The sequence below is a fragment of the Geotrypetes seraphini genome, chromosome 8 (genome assembly GCF_902459505.1).
Source record: "Geotrypetes seraphini chromosome 8, aGeoSer1.1, whole genome shotgun sequence".
Taxonomy (NCBI): Eukaryota; Metazoa; Chordata; class Amphibia; order Gymnophiona; family Dermophiidae; genus Geotrypetes; species Geotrypetes seraphini.
Genome location: NC_047091.1, coordinates 7,025,619 through 7,044,493, shown reverse-complemented (window position 1 = coordinate 7,044,493; position 18,875 = coordinate 7,025,619). Strand labels below are relative to the sequence as shown.

At 42.8% G+C, this 18,875-nt stretch overlaps 1 protein-coding gene across 7 annotated transcripts in view; it reads right to left on the bottom strand.

Annotated features, from left to right (window-relative positions):
• The window catches only part of PHACTR4 (phosphatase and actin regulator 4), a 117,020-nt gene that overhangs the window by 31,361 nt on the left and 66,784 nt on the right, over positions 1-18,875 (bottom strand). For 6 of the 7 annotated variants that reach the window (XM_033954879.1, XM_033954877.1, XM_033954878.1 and 3 more), the window contains 4 exons: positions 8,377-8,547; positions 6,670-6,750; positions 3,144-3,296; positions 1,562-1,960 (listed from right to left, as the gene is read on the bottom strand). In XM_033954879.1, coding sequence (XP_033810770.1) covers positions 1,562-1,960; positions 3,144-3,296; positions 6,670-6,750; positions 8,377-8,547 — 804 coding nt within the window. The remainder of the gene's footprint in view (positions 1-1,561; positions 1,961-3,143; positions 3,297-6,669; positions 6,751-8,376; positions 8,548-18,875) is intronic. The other variant, XM_033954882.1, reaches the window with a different exon arrangement.

The following is an 18,875-nucleotide window of genomic DNA, read 5'->3' as shown; positions in this document are numbered from 1 at the left end:
ATTTTCTTTTCTTCTCTGTTGGCTGCCATGAGCAAAGCCACTGGAAATTCAACCCAGACTACTATTTAATACAGGCTGTATCCATCTCCAACAGGGTGGGGCATAAGAAATCATATGCTGTTCTACAGGAAAGAGGATTATCAAGGTAAGAGCCTAATCCTTTCTTCCTGTACAAACAGCATATAATTCCTTATAGATAGGACATACCAGAGTAGTCCGAGTCTAGGGTGAGACAAATGAGCCTGCAACAAACACCAAGGACCCAAAGGCCACATTTGCTTGTGCTGACATGTCCACTCTGTAAAGGTATGAAGAATGGACATGCGGCTGCCCTTCAAATTTCATCAGGCAACATTGCCTGGACTCTGCCCAAGAAGCAGCCACACTTCTAGAAGAGTAAGTTTTCACAGACAACTTATGTTGATGAGATCGCCAGGCGAATCCATCGGGATATAGAAGCTTTAGAGGCTGGCCTTCCCTAACAATTAGCACTGGAACTTCGGGAGGAATATTCTCTGGATAGATTTAAATTGAACTTAAAAATATTCTTATTTAAAGATGCATTCAATTTATAATCTTTCAACAACTTAACTAAACAGCTAAAATAGTTCCCTTCCTATTGTATTTACCATCTGTGTCTTACTATCTTATCAATTATTGTATTTCATCCCCTTACCTATTGTATGATAACATATGTCTGTTTATGAGACTTGTGTTTCCCCTACATTTTAATTATTTAAACTTTGTACACCACTTAGAAATTTGATAAGCGGGATATTAAATTTTAATAAACTTAGTGGGAGGGCAGAGCCTCAGTTCTCCCTTCAGGAACCAAGAATCATCTGGATGAAAGGCTTGATCTACTCTAGCACAGAAGCATGAAAGACTAGCTAATTGCATTTTAAAGAAGTCCTTTTCCAATTCTTCCTTGACCTCAAGAATGGAAGCCCAGAAAAGATCCAACTGCTTATCCTGCACCAATGCTGAAAGTTTCCACACTTTAGCGGAGGCCACCACTATCGCTGGCTTTCTAGACCTGAGGAGCGTTAATATTACCATCTCTGAATATCCCTTCTGCACTAAAGTTGCACGCTCATTAGCCACGCTGTAGATCCAAAGCATTCTGGATTGTACAATAGTCATACCGGATTCAGTAGATGACGTCACCCCACATGTGAGAATATGCTACCTGCTTGTTCGATTTCCAAACACATTTCTTTTTTCTTTCTTTACAGAGGGAAGTTATCCATATGGGCTACCATTAAGCCATATTTTACTGTTAACCCCAGTTATTAGTAACTAGGTCTCGCTGCATAAAGTGGGACATGTGCTAAATAGCACAAATAATGGGCTACCATTAAGATGGGTTATTTTATCACATAGGCAGATTGAAGGGTATAGTTACCAATTTCCAAGTTTACCTTGGTGTTCCAATTGTGTTTTATGCTAACATTTGCTGTTTTTCTATTGTTATACTATTACTACAATGTGAGTTGTTTATATCAAGCTACGCTGCCTTGAATGAATCATAAATGTATTTAATGTATAAATAAAGACTTACCAAATAAAGGGTTACTATTTCTGTTAACTGGCTTAGGGGGCGGAACAGGGGGCTGTTTGACAGTTACTGTGTTGTTGGTTGGCGTGGTTGATACAGAGTTAGTGTTGGAGATACTGATGGGCACAGTCCTGGGGGCTGGGGAAGGAGCAATCGTGGAATCAGACGTCTTTGAGAAGCTGGTGGTTGGGTTGGTGGCAGCAGCTGTAATGGCGAGGATAGTCCTGACTGCACTGGAGGCAGTGGTAAGTTCTCTCAAATGCCCCTCACTCGTCTCTTGAGAGGATGAGGAAGACGACGGGAGTCTTTTTGGAGGAAGCAAAGGCTGTTTAGAAGCAGAAGGATCACGAGGCGGTTCACGGACAGGCTCCACTTCTGAGCTGGGGCGGCTTCCACTTGAGTCTGCAGTGCGAAGAGAGAAAAACGTGCAAAAACATTGGGATGTGTTTATAGTCCTTGGAAACGGTGCTAGTATGATTTGATCGGCATGCTGCCAAGCTACCGCAGAGCAGCAGAAAAGCAGCCTCACCAAGCATCTATCCCTTCCTGCCCTATCCTAAACACACCTCAATGCTGAATTTAAAAGTTAGTTTCAGCTCTATGGTGCAGAATTCCAGCACCGTTTAGGTCAGGGGTGTCCAATGTCGGTCCTCGAGGGCCGCAATCCAGTCGGGTTTTCAGGATTTCCCCAATGAATATGCATTGAAAGCAGTGCATGCAAACAGATCTCATGCATATTCATTGGGGAAATCCTGAAACCCCGACTGGATTGCGGCCCTCGAGGGCCGACATTGGACACCCCTGGTTTAGGTGGTTTGTAAAGAGAAGACAAGATCTCTTCCCTTTATGTTACTGCAGAGCAACAGCAACTAATAATAATAATAACAGTTTATATACCGCAGGATTGTGAAGTTCTATGCGGTTTACAATGATTAAAAGATGGTACAACTTGAGTGGAATAAACAGAGTTAAGAGCTAGTGATTAACAGGTATTGATTAACAGTTATTTTGGAGTAAGAATTGACTAAATAGGGCCGAGGTTGATACCTAATTATTTAATTTTTTTAAAATAACTAGAGGCCTTTTTATATTGAAAGCAGGGCTAAGGAGTCTGTAAACCAAAGACTTCATCTCAGACTCCTCTATTTTTCTACTGTCTGACTTCGACACCTACTGGCTTTAAGATTTTTTTATTCTGGATCTAAAATACTGGTAAATAAGAGACTTTAGAACCAGGACCAAAGTATAATGCGATATATTTACTATATATTATCATGTTCTATTTTGAAGCTAGAGTAAGACTCCACAGTCCTGATTGGAAGGTCTCCCATGATATTCTATAATTTTGACCAAAAAATTCTTTATATCTTGTTCCTAGAGCTGTTATTTTGACATAATAGGATTGTTTTTATAAAAAAAAAATTTATTTGGAATATAAGCTAGAGAAGACTATAAATTAAAACTAAAAAAAAGTCAACTGAATTTTTTCCCCTCTCCTTTAAATTTAAGAGAGAAGCACTAAAGGTTAGACAGCACAGCATAGTAGAAAAAAAGGAAGCCCAACTCCAACCCCATCCCCTCTCACTTTGCTGCTGTTTGAACTCCTCAACTGGCACAGGTTTCACAAGGCTCACTCTCTTCTCAATATCTTCCTCTAAGTTGGAAGGCATATGGAGACCAATTGGGACAGTGTGTCCATTCTTCAGTGCGGGCTGACCATGCTTGCCCAGTTCTCCATCTGATGTAAAAGAGAAAGCTTTATTATACCACACTGTTGAACGAAATGTGTATGTAAAGGTGGTTGCATGATGAGGCAGAGATACAGAATCACAGGAAGAGAGTGGTGCCCAATTGGGACACGATACATGCTAACTAGGTTTCCTGATCTAAAAACTAACATAGTAAATGACAGAAGAGAAAGACCTGCATGATCCGCCCAGTCTATCCAAAACATGAATACTATCTTTGCCGTTTTCAGAGCACAAATTTTAGAAATGGCTGAATTTTCAACTACTGGAGTTGCGTCCTTTTCTTGTGTAGCATCTTTTTACTGTTTGCATGCAAAGTCAAATCTCTCCACAGCTCCCTTATGTTTGTGCTTTTCTTTGGGCATTTAAACACAATGTGAAGACACATTAAAAATAGGAGCATGCTGTAGTAGATGAAACCAGGGAGCTCAGAGAGAGACCATCCATCTGCCTGCGGAGATAGAGAATACTGAAGAACCAGTGAGCAGACCCCTGTAGAGGTGGCTGAGCTCAACTTAGTGCTCTCTATCTCCACCTGCTGGTAGGTGGACTTAACTCACTCGTCTGGATTCATCTGCTGCTGACGACAAGGAATGTATTTATGCAGCCAAAATGCAGCTGTCTTCACTGAATGCTAACTTGAGAGCTAAATTGTTGGGAAGAAACAGAGAAGATGATCTCCTGCCATAGCTGAGCATTCAAAGCAAAACTGGATGCCTAGCTGGGAAAAAGTATGCACCCTCCTAGTTATTCTTACGGATCTATTAAGTTAGGAGAGTGACTGGATTCCTGTACAACTATTTTGACTAGGGCAACTGGGTGAGAAGTGGAGGGAGGGCTTGCAGTTCCCCTGGCTTAAGGTTTTGAGGTATAGGAGGAGGAAGAATTACTTGAAGTGAGGAGGGACATGTCCTCAACTGTACTTTTATGCCCTACAGGGGTAGGAGGATTTGAAGCATCTACCTCTGGAAATGAGTACAAGGCAACAAATTTCCTCCTTAGACCTGGCTCTGCTCTTTTCTACACCCACATTAGGTGCCTCAATTCAAGTGTTCAAAGTTCAGAAGATTTTCATGCCTACATCTTTTGAATAAAGGAATTCTGTGACACTGCTGAAATATGAGACAATAGAAGAATAACCAAAACATAGACAGTGATGAAAATCACAGAATCAAAGAGAAACGATTAGAGTGTGAACATAAGAATGCTCCTTTGTGACCTTAGACAAGCTACTTAGGGCTAGATTCACTAAACTCACTGGTCCGGATCGTTGTTGGGCGATCTGTGGCCAAGTTCTGCCAGGTGACTGATTCACTAAAGAGTCCCCATGCAAATTATCAGATCGGATGCACGCCCCCACGGATCGCTTCAGGGAGATTGCGATGTACATGCAGACCATCCTGGTTGGCTGTAGATGCGATCCGTGCACGCGCTTGCTCTCCATACAAGTAGGTCAAAACAAAGGGGGAGGGATGGTATAGCTACAAGCAGCTCCCAAAAGAAATCATTTAAATTTGTACAGGCAGAATGGCACAGAACACGCTTTGCAGCCAGACTACAGAACACAATATGCTTTAAACCCGCGGGTTAAAACCACGGGCTCGCATTGCGCTTTTTGCGCAATATATAAAAAGGGGAGTATGCATATGTACAGTTTTTTATTTTTTTTATGTTGATGGTTGTTTTCAGGGCGGCAGAGAGCAGGGAGATTTCAGGGTGGCAGAGAGCACGAGAGTCGGCAAGGACAGTAGCGACTGGTCTTCAGCAGTCGCTTCATTTAGAATCGGCAAACCCAATCAGTGTTCCTTCTTCTGTTTAGTGAATCGATGGTTTCCTACTTATACATGGCATATCCCCTCATTTGCATGTGCGGATCAGATCAGAGCTTGATCGCACAGCTGTTTAGTGAATCGGGTCAGGGAACCATCGCAAATCCATCGGTACACAATCAGTAAGTTTTGTGAATCTCACCCTTAATCCTCAGCTGTCTCAGGTACAAACTTACATTGTAAGCCCTCTGGTTAGGGGGATACCTACTCTGTTCAACTAAAGAACTCACCTTCGAGCTACTATTAAAACTGGAGATGTACGAGGGAAAAAAAAAGTTTCACTGCTACACTGAGCTACAGAGATCTCTATCTATAGGTAGAGCCCAAGCGATGGAACGCGCTACCGGAGGATGTGATAAGCAGGAGCACGCTACAGGGCTTCAAAGAAGGACAAAGGGATTGAGGGGTACAGATAGGAGTAGAGGTAGGTTATAGGGATAGGATTAAAGGTAAGTTATAAAATTAGTCAAGGACCACTGTTCAGGCAAGTAGGCCTGATGGGCCGCCGCGGGAGCGGACCGCTGAGCAAGATGGACCTCTGGTCTGGCTCAGCGGAGGCAACTTCTTATGTTCTTATATATCACACCCTCCCATAGCACAGACCTGAGCCCTGCAGAGGAGAGGAGACTGTTGCGATACAATCAACTCCAGGTGTAACAAGGTATGCTTGCATGCGAGTCTCTCCTCTTACACCCCTCCTGGGAACTCTGTTCATCAGGTAAGTCACTCCTGTCTAGTCTTCTCCTCCATTGCCAATTTCAGACTGTTCCTTCCATTTGTTGCTCTCTATGCCTTGAACAGACTTTCTAAGTCAGTATATCAAGGACTATCCGATTCCATTCACATTTAGGCTAAAAGCCCGCTATATACCTGTTCAGTATGGTTCATAGTCATTCGCGTGCGGGACTTCGGCGTGCCAACATTGCAGTGCAGAAAATCGGCGCAAGACCCCAGCGTACTGCCTAAAAAGTTACTTTTAAAGAGCTCCGACGTGGGCTATGAGTTTACTTCATACTCTTCGTGCTACCGTTGGGGGGGAGGAGGGGTTGGAACCCTCTATTATAGAGTAAACTTAACTTTTTCCCGATTTTTTAGGCAAAAGTTAAGTTTTCTCTTTAATGTGGGGGGTTACACCCCCATACCCCCCACGGCAGCGCACAGAGTATGAAGAAAAGTGTGGGGGAGTTTTCCCCCCACACCCATCATCATAGCTCTTTAAAAGTAACTTTTTAGGTGGCGCGCTGGAGTCTTGCGCCGAATTGTCGGCGCGCCGAAGTCTCGTGCACTTTTGTCCCGTCACCATTCAGTGCCCATGTTTGTTTTAATCATTCCCACAATAATCCTTTATTTGTCTTGAATAATTTGTAAGTCCACTGAACAGGGATTCTTGTGTGTTTTGTATATAGCATCATGTACAACCAATAGTGCTACAGAAATTAGAACTAGCAGCAGCAACGGGGGGGGGGGGGGAGGGGATGGGAGTAATGTGAAGATGAGAACCAGACAGATAGAAAGGTTGTCTCCACAGACTCACCCTGTTCAGGGTCTTCCAAGAGAACCCCTCTCTTAACCAGCTCCTCTCTGGGCTTTCGCATAGAAATCTTTCGTTCCAAAACTGACATTAAAATAAATAAAAAAATGAAAAAATAAAAATAAAAAGACACTCAAACATCTGTAGCTTTTTCGTTTTCTTTTCCATTTAAAAAGGTTTCATTGATTGTTGCTTGCCTTCTGCAAAACAACACAAAGATTGGATCCTGATTATTAGAGCATTTGCTCTGCAGGACATGTAAGGGAGCTGTGATGGTTCGACATCAGAACACGACAACCAGCAACAGAGAGAAAGGGAAAGGGATGGGCCTTTCTGTGCTTACAATCAAAGCGGTTTACATATTATATACAAGTACTTATTTTGTACCTGGAGCAATGGAGGGTTAAAGTGATTTGCCCAGAGTCATAAGGAGCTGCAGTGGGAATCGAGCCCAGTTCCCCTGGTTCTCAGGCCACTGAATTAATCATTAGGCCCCTCCTCCACTCCCTGGTTTTAAAATCTGGATATTAAAGATCAAAATTCCTCCCCAGTCAACATGCCCCAGTAATACTAGGTCTGGAAACTAATCTTCCCTGCCATCTTCCCTCTGTCCCTCCTCCAGCTGGAATGCGCATCCAGTACTGATGCTTCTACTGGACAGGTGGACAACCCAAATCTCCTGTCCGATATGCAGATATTTATTCGTTCAACTTCCTGTCTGCTTAACTACACTGCTTTTAGTGCAGCCCAACACAATTTATCTTCAATAACCACCATAATGGCCCTTATTAGTCAAAACATTCCCCAGATGTCATTAGAATTAGCCAGGTTTTTTCCAGCTTACATTGGGCACAATCATATTTCCAAGGGATACTTTAGAGCAATGGTTTGTAGCTCGCGGCCCGGGGACCATATGCGGCTATTTTGAGGCCCTCGGTATGTTTATCAATCAGAAACGTAAAATTAAACAGTTTCTTGATCATCTGTCTCTTTAGCTATAAACTACAATATTATTATTAAGACTTAGCCAAAAGGAAAGATTTATAAGCTATAAAGAGTTTTACCTCATGCAAAATTGTCATTTCTTTAATAAGACATTAACTATTTTTTCTGAGGCCCTCCAAGTACCTACAGATCCAAAATGTGGCCCTGCAAAGGGTTTAAGTTTGAGATCACTGCTTTAGAGGAACAGTAAAGAGTACACCAGATATAAGGGGGAAAAGGGCAATATTGTCTGGTAGTCCAGTGAACACCCAGCATTCCTATAGTAGCTGCAAGTCCCCACATCCAAAGAGCAAGAAATCCTGTGTCACAATTCAGTGAAGAAAAACATCCCCCATTCTAAAACATTTTTTCACCGTACCATAAACAGGCAATAAAGCCCACCTTTTAAATTCAACTTTCTTTATGCTTCTTTACAAAAGACTTGTCTACAGAGATCAAGTGCTGATGCAACTATTCAGAAGTTCCATCTAAACCTTTCACCACCCAGAGCTAAAAATTCAAGTCAGATTCATGTCCATCAACACAGCCAAAGTACAGTCCCAGTCACAACAGTAAGTCAGCCCCCCACCCCTACCCCCTCCAGTGTAAAAAAAGGAAAAAATATAGGAACCCAAAGGATATAAGTCAAACAACTATATCCTTCAACCTGCAACCATCAAGATCTCATCTCACCCGTCACAAAAAAAACAAATCCATTCAGTTTACCTTCTGAAGTCTCCTTAAATTTATCGCTGCTTTTCTTTTTACGCCATTTCCAAGGTTTGAAGATTTTGCCAAAGCCAGAAAACTTGCTTTTTCTCTTTGTTGGAGGTGTGGTGTCTACAGAGTCAGGAAGCTCTGTCCCCATCGTGGGCACTGGGTGATCCACCTCTTCAGCTGCACAGAATGACAAAGTATTTTTTGGGTTAGAATTCCTGTATCATTTGCTTTCTGTCACTCCTCCCCACCCATCTCATCCTTTCCAAGAACCTTTGGAACATTTTCAAGAGTTCAGCTAGACTCAAGAGGCACTGTCTCATAGCTCCAATGAAGCCACAAAATCCTAGTTTGTGGCAGCATCCACAATTGCACAAAACATTCTGGGCAGCTGCAGTTTCAACCTGTATTGCCTCAATATTACTGTGGTCCCCACCTCCTATCAGTCAAGAATACAAATCTGCTTCAAGCCAAGGTGTGCGGGGAAAGATGGGCTTGGATCATGCAATTTTTGGAGCCTCTAAAATGTAGAGCACTGGGCTAGGTTATGTTTTGAAGAATTTTGTGCAACACATGGCTTAAGGAGCAGTATTTGACGTGGGATTCGGGAACAGTTATGAATAAAAAAAAAAGACTGATCAAAACAGGAATGGGGAGGAAACATAGCAACATTTTTTTATTATTATTTATTTATCATTTTATAATTGATTATCAAGTATAAACTTGTACAGAAAGCAAAAATTTAAGTTAAGGATGCATAACCATGTACATGATATTAAAGTCCAAAAAACAAATGAATAATACATATCCATATTTTCAAAAGGGAAAAAAAGAAAACTCCATTATGTTACTTAAATTTTTAACTCAAGTCCACTTTGAGGATCTAGATGTACAAGGGACAGTTTAAATTAAGAAAAAAAAAAAGAAAGAAACAAAGAATGCTAAGATTAATCTAAACTGAGCTCAAAGCTCCTTAATAACTTCCCATCTAGGGCTAGATCTTATCATCCTTTTCTTTGTCCAAGCGAGACAGCGACAGGAAGGTCACCAGCTGGGAAGGATCAAAAAAGACAAATTTCTGAGAAGACGTAAGTAAAAAGTTGCCCCTAGGGCCAACACCCCTGGCTTTAATAATAGAAATTCTTTACGACGCTTCTGGGTTTCTCTGGCAAGATCAGGATACATTTGTATCTGCATTCCTAAAAATATTTTCAATTTATTTTTAAAGTCTCAGTAACCAGTTTTTGTCCGGGGCCAATGCCACTGTTAATAATAGGGTTGCTGGGACTGCCTTTTCAGTATTCGAGGATTCCAATATAGTGGACACATCCAAATTTTCCTGTTCACCCTCTTGCTGTTGTTTCCGTTGATTAATAGGAAGATAGTAAACTTGTGTAAATGGTTGATTACAAGTGGTAAATCTGCAGAATTTTAAAATATTGTGTGAACAATACAAAGTTTAACACAGAATTTCTCCAAGGGTAATTAAGCAAAGTTTCAGGTGCTGGCAAAGTCAAAAGGTACAAAATGCATCTGATGAAACCAAAAAACTGATGCAAAGACTCATGATTGATGCCAGTTTCCCTCCTCCTGCTCAATCTAGTTAGGCGACTGCTTCCCAGCTTGACTGAATAATTCTACCGTTCCCCGACTGGCAAATCTCACCCTGCCTGGATCCAGTTTTAATAGTCGGAGCAACTTAATTTTACATATAGCTTTTGCTCTCTACCTGGGCTATGGTTAAAGTCATTGGCAGGTGACAGCTGCCAGAACACAGGCTCCTGCAAGCAGACTGGCAGTCACCCTCATCAGTCAGATCTCATGAATTAAAAGCAGCAGAGATTTTCCAGGAACTCAAAGAAAAGGTCAATGGCTAAGACCTGGCATGGGAGAGAGAGTTTAGAATTTAAGGAAGAGGGGGGGGGGGGGCTTGAATCAAGGGGACTTTGGTTAAGGGGTCTGTTTTAGATTTATATTGCTATAGCAACATTCTTGCCATTTTATTTATTACTCTTTTTCCTATTTGTTTTGGAAAACTTAACAAAAATATTTTGGACAACAGAAAAAAAGGTCAATGGAAACTTTAAAAATAAGACAACCACCTCTTCTTGTTACATTGAAACACTGGGCCCAATATTCAGAAAATCCCAAGTTTCTACATTTGTGCTCTCTTTGCAGCCAAACAACTTTTCAGCTGAAAAGTTCTTAATTTAGGAACTTAAAAGTCACGCCATTCATTTGCCTAGATTTAAGCACCCAGTGCTGACTACCTGTTACCAACTTTTTAGGCTCATAAACTTACAATTTTGCTGAAAGTTCTGAGTAAAAATGTAAGCACTCGGCCCTAGCAAATTTTCAAAGAAGCCAATTTGTGAACATAACTCTCAACATCAGGTCCCATAATACTTTATCTGGAAATTCATGGTAGCAAATTTAACCGATACATTTCATTGCCATTTTCACATACCCAAACAAAATACAGGATGCAGATCTGCTCTGTGCTCTTCCAACAGCCATACTCCGAGGTCATGCAGTGCAATTTTATTGTCTCCTGAGCGTGCTAAAGTGGAGCCCAATAAAAACGGCCAAACGGTCTATAAAGCTTTCCCAAAGAGGTTTTGCCAATTGATGGGATAAACGTTGAGGAGGAAGTGTTCACAGCCTCCAAGACCAATGAGGAGGATGGGATTGATAGAAAAGGGAGTAGCATTCATTTGTCAAAGGCGACATCTAGTGGTCAGTCAGGTTCCCCAACTACAGAGTTCCAGAAGGTACAGTGTCCCCTATCCAGAGCTGTTATTATAATGACTACATCAGGGGGGAAAAAATCTGGGCACTTTCAAATGAAGTCTCATTGTGCCTGATCCCAGCCCTGATTCTGACTCATGAAAGAAAAAGAAGAAGTGGGAGGAAACTGTTTGGTTAAAAGAAAGACCAAAAATGAAAAAAACAGGTAGTACTGTACTTGTAAAATGCTGGCCAACTACTTTCTTTCCCACCACTCCTCCTGGGCTGGCACAACAGTGTTTTACCTATTGCACTATCCTGATTTGGACAATCTTTTCAGACTCAAAGATCAGAGTTTATACCAGCATCACGATCAGGCCAGGGAAGGAGCCTGGACTGCAGGTGCCAGAAAAGCCTGTGGCACCCGTGCCAAGAACAGAATTTTTTTGGGGGGAGAGAATACAATGCATACTCAACTCCAGCTTGAATCATGCCACAGTCCCTCAGAGGGAAGGGTAGGCCAGGCAAGCCTAATATGTTAAGACTCTTCACTGCCAGCCCAGATTCTGAGATCACTCCTACTATCACCAATTTTTACAAAAGTGTGTATCACAGTCTGCAACTTCTCAGGAAAAAGATACTGGGAAAGTAATCACCAGTACTCAGACAATTAACCTGTCAGTTTGTAATAAAATTGAGCATTTAAAGATTATAAATCAACATATATACAGTACTTGACTATACGTTGAGAAATTTTGGCCCAAAAAAGCACCAGAAAAACCAGGGTCATCTTATCTTTGTGACCCTACCCAGACCAGCACCTCTCTCTCTTCCTCTCTCTCCTCCACTGGAAAGCTGCTCCCTCTCCTCCATAGTGCTTCCTGTGTAGCATACCTGCTACTTCACAGTGCCACAGCAGCAATCCTCAGAGGCTGCTGCTTTGGCACTGAAGCTATTTTTAGCAGATATGACTACAGAGGGAGTATGGTGGAGATTCCCAGAATGGTGGTGACAGCAGGGGGAAGGACTAGCTTTCCAGCAGAGATGGAAGGGATGCAGAGAACTGCTGGCCCAGGTGGGGTCAACCTATGCACAGGTTGAGGGATTTTTAGACCACTTTTAGGTCTAAATGGCCCTTAGCCTATGCCCGAGATCGATTTTCAGCTTTTGAATGATCTTTTATCAGGACCTGCATGCTCTTGGTATTTCACTAGTAAACATTTCATAGTGGAGTAGCCACCTACTAGTTAAGAGCAGCAGACCGAGAATCAGGGGACCCAGGGTTCAAGTGCCACTGCTGTTCCTTATGACCTTGGGAAAATAACTTAACCATCACTTGTCTGAGATACAAACTTAGATTGTAAAGCCTCTAAGGACAGGGAAATATCTACTGTATCTACCTCACCTTGAGCTATAACTGAAGAAGGTGCGAGTTAAATCCAAAATCCAAATCTCTTGCTAAAGCCTTTTTTATGTGGTATCTTCCATCTTAAGTGCCAGAGTCATTAAGGCCATTTTTATGTTTAATTATACTCCTCAGGTTATGCTAGCATTCTAAATTTCTGAAAATGCCAATCATTCTAAAACTTAAATAAACCAAGGTGTTACTGTACTGTTAGTCATCTGAACCCTGTGCAAGAACACAAAGATGTGGACTCAAAGAAGATTTCTAGAAAAGTATAATAAACTACACAGCTAATTCAAAATAAAAGTATGATGTAAAAATTATGAGCGATGTCCATTCAACATAGATGGCAGCAAATAAAGACCAGTCCGCTCTGTAAGATGTTACTAGATCTTCCAACCTGCTGACCTATCAATATTCAAAAGATCTAGCTCAGCAGCCTTATTTTCAAGAGACCAAAAGAGAAGCAGATGAAAAAAAAAAAAAAAAAGATTGTCAATTTTTTTATTTTTTTCCCCCTCTTTATTTGATTATTCATTACATTAATAACAAATATTCATGAATATCATATAATTCTGTATATAAAATACATTGTAACAAACATAAGATATTTATTCAACCATGATATAGTCCACATTATAATGGTCGCCAGCATTTAAATTAGAAATTAAATCTATCTTTCATCTACTACGTGGACAGGCAAAAATGGCTAATCTTTATATTATCCAACATCCTCCTAAGATGAAAATATCATTAATGGTAATTAAACTTTCAACAAAGGTTTATCTTTAATAAAATCTTCTAACTAGACTGGATCAAAAAAAATATATTTGTCACTTCCGTACAAAATCAGGCACGTGCATGGAAATTTTAAAAAGAATGTAGCCCCAACCGTCAAAACCTTAGGCTTTAGCTGAAGGAATTGCTTCCTTTTAAACTGGGTTTGTCTAGAGCAGTGGTTCTTAACCTTGTTGGAGGTACTGAACCCCACCAGTTTCATATGCGTGTTCACCGAACCCTTCTTTATTGGAAAAATAAAATATGATTTTTACAAATTCAAAACATAGGTATACAGTGAGGGAAAAAATAATATCAATTTTGAAAACAAAAAAGTTCTCCTATATTTCGAATAATAATAACATAATAATGAAATTTACTGCAAATCAGTGTGACTTCTGCTGTTGATTGATACACGATCAGTCTTGATCAAAATCACTGAATAACTGATAGATGATTGAACGTGACCGAAGCGCTATATGAGTCGGAGGTGTGTTTTGACCTCCGCCGAACCCACGAGACTGACTCACCGAACCCCTAGGGTTCGGTCGAACCCAGGTTAAGAACCACTGGTCTAGAGACATCTGGAAAAATTATCACTCGTTGGCCACAAAATAGGTCTTGTTTTTTCAAAAAAATATAGTTTCAATATAGCTTGTTTTTCTAACTCTGTTTTGAAGGCCACTAAAAGAGTTGCTTGTTTATTAATTATATCTTTAGAAGATTCGAGAAACTGCGATACATTCAAACTATCAGGTGAAACAAGTTTGTCCATTTCGCCTTCCCCTGCTATTTCTTTAGAAGCTCTTGAAATGTAATAGAGGTTATCAAGTTCTAAGGCATCCACTTTAGTATAATGCAATATCTCCCTCAAATACATTTTCAAGAGTTCTAAGGATGACAAATAATGTGTAATAGGAAAATTTAATAAACAAAGGTTTTTAGCTCTTAAAGAATTCTCTAGTTTAGCATAAGTCACCATACCATCTTTAATATTAGAAGCACCATTAACTTGTAAAGTATTTACAACTTGATCTAATTTTTCCAGCTTTTTTGCTATTTCATCATGTTTAACATCATGCTCATTAATTTTTACTGTTATATCTGATGAAAATTGGAATAACGAACATGAAGATATTTGTATACAATTAAGAGTGCATGTAGGGACATTATGGGATCCATGAAGACTAGGGGGTCAAGGACAACTGATCTAGCTGTTGCTACTGCTTCAAGCAACTAGTCCAGGATGGAAGAATGAGCAGTGAATAAGGGAAGATAAAACAAGCCTTCAAAAAAAGAAAAGTCTCACATCCCACCACTACTTCATTGTGCCAACAGCATGTAGGGATTTTGATTAGAAAGAGTTAAAGGTTAAATGCTCTAGTTATCCTCTTAAACCTGAGAGCTGGTAACTTGCCAAACCAGCTGTTCAATAACTTTTTTAAATCCATGCCATGTATATATGCCACCACTGTGTATGTGGCACATGGGAATTACGCACAGAAGTATATCACGAACCAATAATTAACGTGAACAATGAGTAATTATTTTACCGTATTTCCTTCCATAGAAAATCTCACCACACCCAACCAGAGGGAAGACTGCAGCCTAGCAAACAACTTCAGGGCGCTGTCAAGTTACTGAAGACAGGGAACCTGCACATGACCAGTGCAGGCCCGTCACATGAGGCATGGCTGTACCTGCATCAACTTCTGCCCAAAGCCAGAAGAGGTTCTTTTGGATCGCTGGAAAAACCGGCTGGCATTTTCACCATGTACTTCAAACTTTGTAAATAGGAAACAGCAGATGAAGACCACCATGGGCCATCTCGTCTGCTAAGTGGCTGAGTTGGACCTGCTGCTCCCTCTATGTCTTGTTTGGCGGACATTTAAGTTTTTTTGTTTTTGATTTCCTCCTCTGTGCTCATCCCACATGCTTTTGAACTCCCATCACCGTTTTTGTCCCTACACCAGGAGGATATTTCAGGCATCTACCATCCTGTGTGTTAAATAAATTAAAAAAAAAAAAAAAGTACTTATGTCACTTAAGTTTATCTCCTTGCAACTTTGTGTCTCTTAAAAAGATATTTGTATACCAATACCTTTCAAGAATTTAATCATCTGTATCATATCCCCTCCTATCTGTCCTTTCCCTCTAGAGTACACATATTAAGATTATTAAGCCATAACATCATAACAATTGCCATACTGGGACACACCGAATGTCCAATCAAGCCCTGTATCCAGTCCAGGTCCAAGTCCCTAGCTAGATCCCAAGTAGTAAAACAGATTCTATGCTGCTTATCCTAGAAGGAAGCAGTAGATTTCCCCAAGTCATCTCAATAATGGCCTATGGACTTCTCTTTTAGGAAATTATCCAAACCCTTTTTAAACTTTGTGTCTCTGTATAGCACTGAGTATGTCTGGTAGTGCTCTAGAAATAATTAATAGTAAACCCTAAATTGATTTCACCACATTCTCTGGCAACAACTCCGACTGGCCCAAGTTGCCTAGGCCGAAGGGGAAGGCCTGCCATTTTGTAAGAGATGGGCCTACGAGCCGGAGCGGGGTAGGTATTGCTCTGGCCAAACTTCCTGAATAAGGTAAGGTGGGGCGGGAGGTTGTTGGGCAGGTTGGGTGATGGCAGAAGGGAATGGGCATCTCTGCCGCTGCCAGGGGTGGGTGTCTGGGAATTGTGCAAGCGCAGTGGGAGGGAGTGGACATCTCTCCTGCCGATCTTTGATTTGGGGGTTTGTTTTTTTATTTTAAATTTGGGAGGGGGGGGTCTGAGGTGTCAAACCTTACTTTCCTGTCAGTGCCTGAGCCAATCAGCGCTCAGGCACTGATCAGAAAGTAAGGCTACGACAGCTCAGACCTGTCGGCAAATTTTGGCCGCAAACGTGGCACAACGGTTAGAGAATCGCTCGGAGTGCTCTTTTTTTTATTATTAATGACCTCGTTGTACTAAATTTCCATGACAGTATCGGAGACTGCTAGAAAACTCAAAAAAGACCACAGTAAGCCTTTGATAATCCCCCATTAAAATACATGCAAGCTAAATCGGCTGGAACTGGTTTAGCAAGCACGTTAGACACATTTTCGTTTTGAGAATCTTCCCCTGTGTTTCGACCACCTCTACTGGGAGACCACTCCACGCATCTACCACCTTTTCTTTAAAAAAAAAAAAAAAAAAAAGGTGTCTCTCTATGCAGCCTAGTCTGTGTATCTAATATAATAAAGCCCTAAGTGCGCATGCGCACTACCACCTGCTTGCTCCTGTTTTCCGTGCGCTGTAGGGCACTGCAGGTAGGAGTGCGCATGCGCGAGAATCCCCCAAGGCGAGCGGCAGCTGTCGGCGGTTGAAGATGGCTGAAGGTGTTACGAGAGCTCAGTAGAGGCAGGAGGTGAGGAAAGAGACACAGATGGATGAGAAGGACAGAGGGGCTACTAGGGGGACCAGGAGAGATGGTAGGGGATAGGGAGAGATAGACTTCAGGGAATGTGGAGGGGGCAGGAGAGAGAGATGGTCTTGGGGAAGGACAGAGGGGGACAGGAAAGGGAAAGATGTCAAAAGAGGTGAAACAGGGTCAGAGAGAGATGGTAGAGGGTGTGAAAGGGAGAGATGGAAATGGTAGGACCACTGCTGTTTTGGGGCACTGAGGGAGGAAAGGTTGCTACGTCAGGACTGCTGCTGCCGTCTCAGGTAAGTAAAGACCTTGTCAGGAGGGCCAAAAGGGTACAAAGGAAATGGTGAAAGATGAGGTAGTGGGACTGGGATCACTGGGAGGCAGGGTCCGGGTATGATAGAGGCGGGGCATGGGTGGGGTCAGAGTCAGGGTATAGGTGGGGCTATTCTAGCACCCGTTACTGTAACGAATGTAATGGGCTAAAACACTAGTACACTATAATCTCGTTATAACGGACTTCAAGGGACCTGGAAAAACGGTCCGTTATATCCAGAGTTGCATTTTTAAAAAACTTTATTTAGGTGAACTTGAAAGAACGTACAATCAATGAACAACAGTCACTGCACAAGCATATCAGCAACATCAATTACAAAACTCAGCAAAACATTGGCGTGGCACAAAATGATTGCAAAACCAGAACCCTAAAAGATGTTCTAAAGCATTACGTCGTGCTGTAATACTCTGCATGCCCGTTATAGCCGAACAAAACTACAGCTAAAAGTGGCTCTGGGGACCAAATTGTTTGTCCGTTATATGCGGTGATTTTCTGCAAGTTCATAAAGGCGCACGGCTGGGACCAGCGGACCCTATCCGCTATAGACGATATTCCGTTATAAGCGAGTCCGTTATAACGAGATTATACTGTATCAGTTTCTCACTCCCTAGAGTGTACAACTACTTAGGATTTTTGCACCCCAAATGTATCATCCTGCACTTCTTGCATTAAATCCGATTTCTACTGCCACATATCTCAGACCATTCAATATATTAAGATCACTTCTCATGTCCACTCTTTCAGGGGTGTCCACTCTGTTGCAAATTTATTTATTCCCCAAAGAGCTCAGAACGTGTTACAGGTTAAGATACATAATATACAGTTAACAGCTTACCATTTGCCATAGTTACTGTACAATTATTGTAAAAACAAACAAAAAAAACCCCAAAGAAACACTTCCTTCCAGCCCTTCAGCCATATCCTTCACAAACATATCGTTTAGAACCTGCCCCAGGACTACCGTATTTTCACGCATATAACGCGCGCGTTATACGCGTTTTTACCTACCGCGCATACCCCTCGCGCGTTATATGCGTGAGCGCGGTATACAAAAGTTTTAAAACATAGTTCCCACCCCCGCCCGACGCCCGATTCACCCCCCCAGCAGGACCGCTCGCACCCCCATCCCGAACGACCGCTCGCACGCGCTCCCACCCGCACCCGCATCCACGATCGGAGCAAGAGGGAGCCCAAGCCCTCTTGCCCGGCCGACTCCCCGACGTCCGATACATCCCCCCCCCCCCCGGCAGGACCACTCGCACCCCCACCCCGAAGGACCGCCGACTTCCCGACAATATCGGGCCAGAAGGGAGCCCAAACCCTCCTGGCCACGGCGACCCCCTAACCCCACCCCGCACTACATTACGGGCAGGAGGGATCCCAGGCCCTCCTCCCCTCGACGCAAACCCCCCTCCCTCCAACGATCGCCCCCCCCCCCCAAGAACCTCCGACCGCCCCCCCCAGCCGACCCGCGACCCCCCTGGCGACCCCCACGACCCCCCACCCCCCTTCCCCGTACCTTTGGTAGTTGGGCCAGAAGGGAGCCCAAACCCTCCTGGCCACGGCGACCCCCTAACCCCACCCCGCACTACATTACGGGCAGGAGGGATCCCAGGCCCTCCTGCCCTCGACGCAAACCCCCCTCCCCCCCAACGACCGCCCCCCCCCAAGAACCTCCGACCGCCTCCCAGCCGACCCGCGATCCCCCTGGCGACCCCCACGACCCCCCACCCCCCTTCCCCGTACCTTTGGTAGTTGGGCCAGAAGGGAGCCCAAACCCTCCTGGCCACGGCGACCCCCTAACCCCACCCCGCACTACATTACGGGCAGGAGGGATCCCAGGCCCTCCTGCCCTCGAC